At 41.2% G+C, this 10,220-nt stretch overlaps 1 protein-coding gene across 1 annotated transcript in view; it reads right to left on the bottom strand.

Moving 5' to 3' along the window:
- Positions 1 to 412: 412 nt before the first annotated feature.
- slc7a9 (solute carrier family 7 member 9) overlaps positions 413 to 10,220 on the bottom strand; it is a 52,137-nt gene continuing 42,329 nt past the window's right edge. The window contains exons 10-12 of the mRNA XM_060838339.1: positions 9,366 to 9,515; positions 7,853 to 8,027; positions 413 to 474 (exon numbers count right to left, since the gene is read on the bottom strand). Coding sequence (XP_060694322.1) covers positions 413 to 474; positions 7,853 to 8,027; positions 9,366 to 9,515 — 387 coding nt within the window. The remainder of the gene's footprint in view (positions 475 to 7,852; positions 8,028 to 9,365; positions 9,516 to 10,220) is intronic.

Below are 10,220 nucleotides of genomic sequence, written 5' to 3'. Positions count from 1 at the left end.
GAGGTACAGGGTGTTTTACCGTTTCTCAGGAAATGCTTGATTTCGATTTGGTATATTGCTTAGAGACTGCAACACAGATCAGAGCTTCCTATTTACAAATTAGAATCATAGATCAACTGTATCATTGATGTTCGTACAATAAAAAAATGTCATTGATATGAATTTTAATTAATAAATACACAAACGAGCATCATTTTGCAAGTCAGTTTTTTTTTAAACAGCACTCACATTTAACTTGTCACAATGTTAACAGATAATTGCAAGCGATGGCATTTGCTTGCGTATTACTTTACAAAGATATTACAACAGTACAGAAGATGTTTTTCAAAATGTCAGGAAATATTACAACTGTTAGTGCCTGATTTCCACCTTCAGTTACATTAAATATTAAAAGTGAAGTAATAGATGATTTTTACATTTCAGTCTCTGCTGGTGCCACTTCCAAGAACAGCTGCAGATGTTTGGTAATAGGCCCTGGGGACACAATTAATGAAAAATAAGTGGCCCACAATCATGAACAAGCCAATTATGTGGAGATATTTTATAATTTCAAATGTTTACTTATGTATTAAACATAAAAGGTGTTTTCACTATATGAAATATATACTGAACAGAAATGAAAGATTTTTTGTAGAATTCAATCTTTCCTCATAAGAATGTTGGGAGAATCTCAAAAGTTTGGCAGTAAGCAGATTTACAATGTCAAGTCTCATTTTCCAATCAAGTTTGAAAGATAAGACAGATTCTTACTGGTGAGAATGTCATTTATGTCATTCTTAGATTAGATTAGACTTACAGTGTGGAAACAGGCCCTTTGACCCAACAAGTCCACACCGACCCGCCGAAGCGCAACCCACCCATACATTTACCCCTTACCTAACACTACGAGCAATTTAGCTTGGCCAATTCACCTGACCCGCACATCTTTGTGACTGTGGGAGGAAATCGGAGCACCCGGAGGAAACCCACGCAGACACGGGGAGAACGTGCAAACTCCACACAGTCAGTCGCCTGAGTCGGGAATTGAACCCAGGTCTACAGGCGCTGTGAGGCAGCAGTGCTAACCACTGTGCCACCGTGCCGCCCACTTATGTCATTTCACCTCATTGCTATGCAGTTTCCCCATTCTCCAATTCACTAGATGGAGAAAATTTCCAGTGTGAAATTCAGAGCATTAACCTGTTGATTCCAGCTCACCCATTGGTGGTTTTGCCCTTTATTTTGCACTTCAGTCACCAATATCACTGGGCACAGTCCATGAGTTGTGACTGCAATTGCCCCCTTGTCCTCAAGGTTTCCATCAGTAAAGTGGGGTTCCAGTTGCTTCTTTCCACCATGTCTGGGGTAACTGGCAGGAATCATGCAAGGCAGCTGTGGACTGACAGTACTTGACAGTGTGCATAACTGGACTTCAAAATGGCATTGGTACCAGGGATCCTAAGAGGACCCAGCAGTGAACAGTACTTCCACTTGTGGTGAGTAGGAGAATGCAGAAGAGTGCTGCACCATAGGGATGTGAAATTTGGGTAATAAAGCTTGTTACTACTTCAATAAATCCTAAAGTCTTTGTTCGATATAGTTTCATGAGGGGGAAATTAGTTGACTGCTTCATTTTATTATTTATAATTTCTACATGCTCCACTTGTAAATTCTTTATTAATAGACTCAGTCAGTTACATTTTCCCAATGACAGATGTTAAGTTTACTGGCCTATACTGGCACATTTCTCTCTCCCTTTTTGAATAAGGCTGGTGATTGTGTCTTCTGGGAACTTCCCAACAACTTAGGATTCTTGAAAGATTACAGTCAGTGCATGCACTACCTCAATAGCTACTTTTAGTATCCTAAGATACAACTCATCAGGGTCAATTGACTTCTTGATGTTTAGCCCTATCAGGTTCCCTAGTACATTCTCTAGTAATAGTTATTGTATTTATTTCCCCTTCCAAAAGTACAAAAATCAGTGTCTTCTCCAGTGAAGACTAATGTAGAGTACTTATCTAAGTCCACTGCAAAGTACATAGATGAGTACTTGAAATGTCACAACATTCTAGGCTATGGGCCAAGAATTGGTAGTATGGATAGATTGACACAGATTCTATGCTGTATACCTCATGACAATTTCCTGTTTCCTGGAATTATCTCCACAGCCTGATTCTCTAAGAGGCCTATGTTTATTTTGGCCTCTGTACTTTTATATAATTTTTATAAACTCTTGTTTATTTTACTTGCTAGTTTGCCCTCATAGTTTAATTGCTCCCTGTATAACTTGTTTGGCTTCTGCAACTAAGGGTGTCATAGTCATCCTTACTCAGGATATGGAGGAGTCCGTGTTGAACTGGGGTGGACAAAGTTTAAAAATCACACAACACCAGGTTGTACTCTAAAAGGTTTAGACGAAGGAGCAGCGGTCCAAAAGCTAGTACTTCCAAATAAACCTGTTGGACTATAACCTGGTGTTGTGTGATTTTTAACATCATTATTCAGCTAAATGCTTAGAGACTTTTCATTCATGTGATAATGGACATTATTGGCTCAATGACCCAAAGGGCCTAGGTGAATATTTTACAATAATCAACAATAATTTTATAGTCACCATTAGACTAACTCTTAATTCTGTTTTACCATGTTAATCAACCCCATATTCTTCCGTTCAGGGACATTGCCACTATAGAACCATCTCTCTTTATGGATTTGAATTCATGACTCCAGGTCTTTAGTCTGGATTACTAGTGCAGGAATATTACTACTATGCTGTGGTATGAATACAAAACAGCAGTGATCCTAGCACAGTCCCTTGGGGAAATTATTGTCAGCTGTGGTCCTGTCAGGAAAACAAGTTTTCTTGACTCTTTTGTTCTTGAGCTAAGTATTTTCTGCAAGCCCATACTGACTCCTATTTCATGAACCTCATATTCTTAGCCACAACATTCTGATTTTTAAGCTTTTAACACTTCCTCAAGCTAGACATGCACTTCTTAAGCTAAACATGCAAGATGCATTGCTTTACCGTCAATTTTGTTGCTTAATCAAAGAAGAAATAATTAGTTTTGGCTCTTCTTGCTTAGATCAAACCTCTCCAAATTCCTGCTAATTCTTTTTCTTTAGAACAATAAGTAACATTAGTGCTAGGTAATGTTTTAAACTGACTAGCCTGCATAATTATTAGGACAATTTTTACATCCTTTCTTCTTTAACAAGAGGTGTCACATTTGCCACTTTGCAATGCTCTGACAACCCCCTCATATCAACAAAGACTGGCAAGTTATAAGAAGTCGTGTCACTATCCAGTACCACTTCTCCAAGTGACCTAGAATAAAAACATGTATGTAGCTGATGACCTATCCACTCCCCTGAACAGAGCTATCCCCTTCTAGTACATCTTGTCTATCCATTTTCACTTCATTGATTATCTCTAACATTTCTGCTTCCCACTGATATATTGACAGTATCCTGATTAGATTTAGATTACTTACAGTGTGAAAACATACCCTTTGGCCCAAAAAGTCCACACCGAACCTCCGAAGAGCAACCCACCCAGACCCATTCTTCACCTAACACTACGGGCAACTTAGCATGGCCAATTCACCTAACCCACACATTTTTGGACTGTGGGAGGAAACCAGAGCACTCAGAGGAAACTCACACAGACACGGGGTGAATGTACAAACTCCATACAGACAAGTTGCCTGAGGCGGGAATTGAACCCAGGTCTCTGGCGCTGCAAGGCAGCAGTGCTAACCACTGTCCCACTGTAAATATTAATTCAGAGCTGTGTTTTGCTAGGAATCACATGTCAAGTGTGCTACAGGGTCCACTAAACCATCTTCATTCCTACTTGATATCATCAAATAATTTGTAACTTGACAATCAAATGCCTCTGAAACCTTTTTACCTTAATATCATCTATCCATTAAAATTTAAAAGCCTCAATGACAGCAGCTGAAAACATGGCAAAAACTGATCAGTAACAAAGTCACTGTTTATATCTGTGTGTCATTTGATATTCCTGGTGTGATAGCTGCTACTTTCGAGTAAAAAATGAGGTCTGCAGATGCTGGAGATCACAGCTGCAAATGTGTTGCTGGTCAAAGCACAGCAGGTTAGGCAGCATCTCAGGAATAGAGAATTCGACGTTTCGAGCATAAGCCCTTCATCAGGAATAAGAGAGAGAGAGCCAAGCCGGCTGAGATAAAAGGTAGGGAGGAGGGACTAGGGGGAGGGGCGATGGAGGTGGGATAGGTGGAAGGAGGTCAAGGTGAGGGTGATAGGCCGGAGTGGGGTGGGGGCGGAGAGGTCAGGAAGAGGATTGCAAGTTAGGAGGGCGGTGCTGAGTTGAGGGAACCGACTGAGACAAGGTGGGGGGAGGGGAAATGAGGAAGCTGGAGAAATCTGAATTCATACCTTGTGGTTGGAGGGTTCCCAGGCGGAAGATGAGGCGCTCCTCCTCCAGCCGTCGTGTAGTTGTGTTCTGCCGGTGGAGGAGTCCAAGGACCTGCATGTCCTCGGTGGAGTGGGAGGGGGAGTTAAAGTGTTGAGCCACGGGGTGATTGGGTTGGTTGGTTCGGGCGGCCCAGAGGTGTTCTCTGAAGCGTTCCGCAAGTAAGCGGCCTGTCTCACCAATATAGAGGAGGCCACATCGGGTGCAGCGGATGCAATAGATGATGTGTGTGGAGGTACAGGTGAACTTGTGGCGGATATGGAAGGATCCCTTGGGGCCTTGGAGGGAAGTGAGTGTGGAGGTGTGGGCGCAAGTTTTACATTTCCTGCGGTTGCAGGGGAAGGTGCCGGGGGTGGAGGTTGGGTTGGTGGGGGGTGTGGATCTGACAAGGGAGTCACGAAGGGAGTGGTCCTTGCGGAACGCTGATAGGGGAGGGGAGGGAAATATATCCTTGGTGGTGGGGTCCGTTTGGAGGTGGCGGAAATGGCGGCGGATAATACGTTGTCTGCGCAGGTTGGTGGGGTGGTAGGTGAGAACCAGTGGGGTTCTGTCTTGGTGGCGGTTGGAGGAGCGGGGCTCAAGGGCGGAGGAGCGGGAAGTGGAGGAGATGCGGTGGAGGGCATCGTCGATCACGTCTGGGGGGAATCTGCGGTCCTTGAAGAAGGAGGCCATCTGGGTTGTGCGGTGTTGGAATTGGTCCTCCTGGGAGCAGATGCGGCGGAGACGAAGGAATTGGGAATATGGGATGGCGTTTTTACAGGGGGCAGGGTGGGAGGAGGTGTAGTCCAGGTAGCTGTGGGAGTCAGTCGGTTTATAATAGATGTCTGTGTTGAGTCGGTCGCCCGAGATAGAAATGGAAAGGTCTAGGAAGGGGAGGGAGGAGTCTGAGACAGTCCAGGTGAATTTCAGGTCGGGATGGAAGGTGTTAGTAAAGTTGATGAACTGTTCAACCTCCTCGTGGGAGCACGAGGCAGCGCCGATAGCTGCTACTTTCACCTGTCTGCTGCGATATATAGCATAATGATAATTTTCTCATCTCGTATTTAGAACATAGAAGGATACAGCGCAGTACAGGCCCTTCGGCCCTCGATGTTGCGCCGACCGAATCCTACCTAACCTATACTAGCCCAATAACTTCCAAATGCCTATCCAATGCCCGCTTAAATGACCATAAAGAAGGAGAGTTCACCACTGATACGGGCAGGGCATTCCATGAACTCACAACCCGCTGTGTGAAGAATCTACCCCTAACATCTGTCCTATACCTACCACCCCTTAATTTAAAGCTATGTCCCCTAGTAACACCTGACTCCATTAGCGGTAAAAGGTTCTTAGTATCTACCCTATCTAAACCCCTAATCATCTTATACACTTCTATCAGATCTCCCCTAAACCTTCTCTTCTCCAATGAGAACAGCCCCAAGTGCCTCAGCCTTTCCTCATAAGATTTTCCTACCATTCCAGGCAACATCCTGGTAAACCTTCTCTGCACTCGTTCTAAAGCTTCCACATCCTTCCTATAGTATGGCGACCAAAACTGCACACAATACTCCAGATGAGGCCTCACCAGAGTCTTATACAACTGCAACATGACCTCAGGACTCCGGAACTCAATTCCTCTGCCAATAAAGCCCAGTACACCATATGCCTTCCTCACAGCACTATTTACCTGGGTGGCAACTTTCAGAGATCTGTGTACATGGACACCAAGATCCCTCTGCTGATCCACACTACCAAGTAGCCTACCATTAGCCCAGTAATCCATCATCTTGTTATTCCTACCAAAGTGAACGACTTAGCTACATTGAATTCCATTTGCCACATTTCCGCCCAGCTCTGCAGCTTATCTATATCCCGCTGTAACCTACCACTTCCTTCCTCACTATCCACAACTCCACCGACTTTTGTGTCATCCGCAAACTTGCTTACCCAGCTTTCAAGTCCTTCTTCTAGATCATTTATAAAGATAACAAAAAGCAATGGTCCCAAAACAGATCCTTGTGGTACACCGCTAGTAACTGCGCTCCAAGATGAACATAATCCATCAACTACTACCCTCTGTCTCCTTCCAGCCAGCCAATTCCTAATCCAAACCTCTAATGTATCCTCAATGCCATACCTCCGAAGTTTTAGCATTAGCCTACCATGGGGAACCTTATCGAACGCCTTACTAAAATCCATATACACAACATCTACTGCTTTACCCTCGTCCACTTCCTTAGTCACCTTCTCAAAGAACTCAATAAGGTTTGTGAGGCACGACCTGCCCTTCACAAAACCATGCTGGCTATCCCTGATCACGTTATTCCTACCCAGATGTTCATAAATCTTATCCCTTACCATTCTCTCTAAGACTTTGCCCACCACTGAAGTCAGACTCACTGGCCTATAGTTACTAGGGCTATCCCTACTCCCTTTCTTGAACAATGGGACCACATTCGCTATCCTCCAGTCCTCTGGTACTATTCCCGTTGACAATGACGACATAAAAATCCAGGCCAATGGCTCTGCTATCTCCTCCCTAGCTTCCCATAGGATCCTGGGGTAAATGCCATCAGGCCCAGGAGACTTATCTATATTCATCCTTTCCAATATTCCCAAAACCTCTTCCCTGCACATTTCCAGGGCATCCATTCTAATTATTTGTGATTCCATATTCACATCAGTATTTATTAACAATATTCTGACAAGTCCCAGAGTTCAAAATTTACATAGAATTTAGTACAAAGTTAAAAATCACACAACACCTGATAAAGGAGCGGCGCTTCGAAAACTAGTGTGCTTCCAATTAAACCTGTTGGACTATAACCTGGTGTTGTGTGATTTTTAAATTTGTACACCCCAGTACAACACCAGCATCTCCAAATCATGACTAGAATTTAGTAGTAATATTATATAATTTGAGAGGATGGTATTTTAACTGAGTTAGTAATCCAAAAGTCTAGTCTAAATTAACCATGTACAGGTCTATTCAATCTCTTCCCCTCTTACGAGTTTCATACCATGCCATCGCAATCTCATTATAAGCCGGTTTCTCAGGGTTTCAATTTGAGATATATTTAAGGACATTTACTGCTCCTGCAAAATCTTCACTGACTGTTCTGGTCTTCCGTCTAGTTGCACGTTTTTGTTTATTCTACTCTCTGCATAATTGTGCCTTAATCAAAGGAATATAGCTCATTTATGGAATTCAATGCTGTGATTTAAGCTATTTCCACCTTGTTCTGGATTGCTCCACCATTTAGAAGGTTGACTGGGTTTATTCAGTTTAATTATCAAAAGTTACATCCTAGATTATTTTTAAGATAGACATATTTGAATTAGTTCAGAACTTGGATCACTTCATTATCCGTTTGGTTTGGTTGTCAAATGAACTGATAAATATATGAAGCAAAAATAGTTATTACTTACTCATCACTTTTCGGGTCCAGCTGAAGTGAAAGTAAATGAACAGAAAGTAAAATATTAATCCTCCAACAATAAATAGTGAACAATATAAATATGCCAACTCTGGAGCACCAATGATTGGAGCAAGAACCAAGTAGATAGAGACAAGAGTCACCACAATTGGGAAAATGATTGGGACCTGAAACAAAAAGAAGATTTGAACAATATGAATACAGGAATAATTAAGTTTTTTTTTAATCTGTCAGGTTTCTGACATTCAAAAGCACGTCAACGCGTACAAGTCTTTCTAATTCAACATAAGAACTAGGAGCAGGAATGGGCAGTTCAGCCCCTTAAATCTGCTCTGCCATTAGATACGATCATGTTCTAATCTCAGCCTCAACTCCACAATCCTACCCAATCTCCATAACCCTTCAACCCACTAATAATTAAAAATCTGCAAATCTGCCTATCTCCTCAAAATTAATGTTCCAGCATCGGCCACACTTTGGAATAGTGAAATATCCATGACTCTTTGAGAGAAGCAATTCCTCTTCATCTCTGTATTAATCTGCCACCCCATATCCTAAAAAATTGACCTCTTGTTCAAGATTGCCCACAAGAGGAAACATTCTCTATATCTACTTTGTCAATCCCCTTTAGCATCTTCTATACCTCAAGTAGATTACCTCTTGCTCTTCTCCATCTCAAAACCTAACCTCATTTCAAAACACAAACCTCTCACCTCTGGAATCAATCTAGTGCCCCTCCTGTGAACTTCCTCCAATATATTTGTATTCTCCTCAAATAAGGAGACCAAAACTAATACTGTAGGTACAGTCTCACGAATGCTAAAACTTCTGATTTTTTTTTGTATCCAACCAAATGAATGTTTTGTTTCCCCCAATCACTAATAACCCATGGTATTTTTAATTTATTAGCTGTCACCACCACCAGTAAATCAACTATATTTTCCAATTGACTGAGATACTTGAAAAGCCCTTAAAGGCATTGCACACCATCAATATTGAGGGAGATGGAGGGGGTCTGATCCATTTTCTCAGTGTAAATGTTTAACTTTGTAAAACACTTTAATTCAATAATCATCCTGCTGGGTACTTAAGGCACATGCTTTCTTGGAAGTGAAGTCTGTAGTTTCACTGTTCCAAATGATGTTCTAACTTCTTAAAAAAAACCTCAGAACTGAAACTACTCATCTATTTATTATCTAGTTTAAAATACAAATTCGAACCAGAAGATAATGTTTTAGTTTAGAATTACAGGCTGACCGCCATATACACAGGTCTGTTTCTGCGGTTGCAGTTACCTGTGGTTTACCGTGGTCCAAACATTACAGGGAACATTCCAGAACTAGGGACCCGGGGCTGCTGGGAAGGTAAATTTCTGACTTAACTGAATGTGTCCATGACTATCCATGGTTTCGGGCTTCCACAGTAGGTCTTGGAATGTATAGCCCAGAGGTTTACTGTATATATTAATACATTCATATAGGAAAGAAAGATCATGTAACTCTAACCTTTACTGGTCTATTCAGATTCTTTCTTGTAAATCTCATGACAATTAGTGATAATGTAGTCAGTCCATAAAAAATCCAGGAAGCAAAGCTAAAGTAGTTTATAAGGGTGTTAATATCTGCTGGAATTATGTAGATAATAGCCAGAAATCCCTGAAAAATAGAGTGCAGTATAACAATTAGGTAAGTGAATAATAGTTACAATTGGAATATATTTAATACCAGTAAATTTATCATAAGATTTTAATTCTAAAGAAGAACAGAAAAAATATCAGTAAATCGAGGTTGTCTTAAATCAATTCCATGTTTTTCTTCCAATGAATAAAACTATATTTAGTTTTTTGTTCTGTATCTTCAGCGTATTAAATTGGCCTATTTTCTATTGAATCAGAATTTTCCAGCAAACCTACTACAAAACACAAATTAGAAATGTTGAGGAATGTAAGTAGCCTTATTGTACTACCTTTACCATCAACAAAAAACATGCCTATTCCACATGCATAATGGCCCCCTCATGATGTGAAGATACATTCAGAGAGCAACTTCTTTGATTTTACAAAGCACTATTGTTTTATCTAACAGCTTCAGGTAAGCACTTTTAGAATCATGGTTTAATCCTGGTCAGAGAAGCCTTACTCTATTTTTTCCTTGCTTCCGAAGGACTTCAATGTTTATCTCCATATAGAGGTCTACAGAATGAGAATGACTGTTAAATAATTTACTAAAGTTTTAGATTTCTACATTTGTTAGTTTTCCATTACAAAGCTTGTGTTCATCTATCTTTCTGATTTGTCGTAATTTAGAGATTTGTGGTAAATTATTGTGCAAGGTTATATTGTCTTTTGTGCTCTGATAGCT

Source organism: Hemiscyllium ocellatum, chromosome 17 (genome assembly GCF_020745735.1).
Source record: "Hemiscyllium ocellatum isolate sHemOce1 chromosome 17, sHemOce1.pat.X.cur, whole genome shotgun sequence".
Taxonomy (NCBI): Eukaryota; Metazoa; Chordata; class Chondrichthyes; order Orectolobiformes; family Hemiscylliidae; genus Hemiscyllium; species Hemiscyllium ocellatum.
Note: the sequence above shows the minus strand (reverse complement) of the source record. Positions and strands in the feature narration are given on the sequence as shown.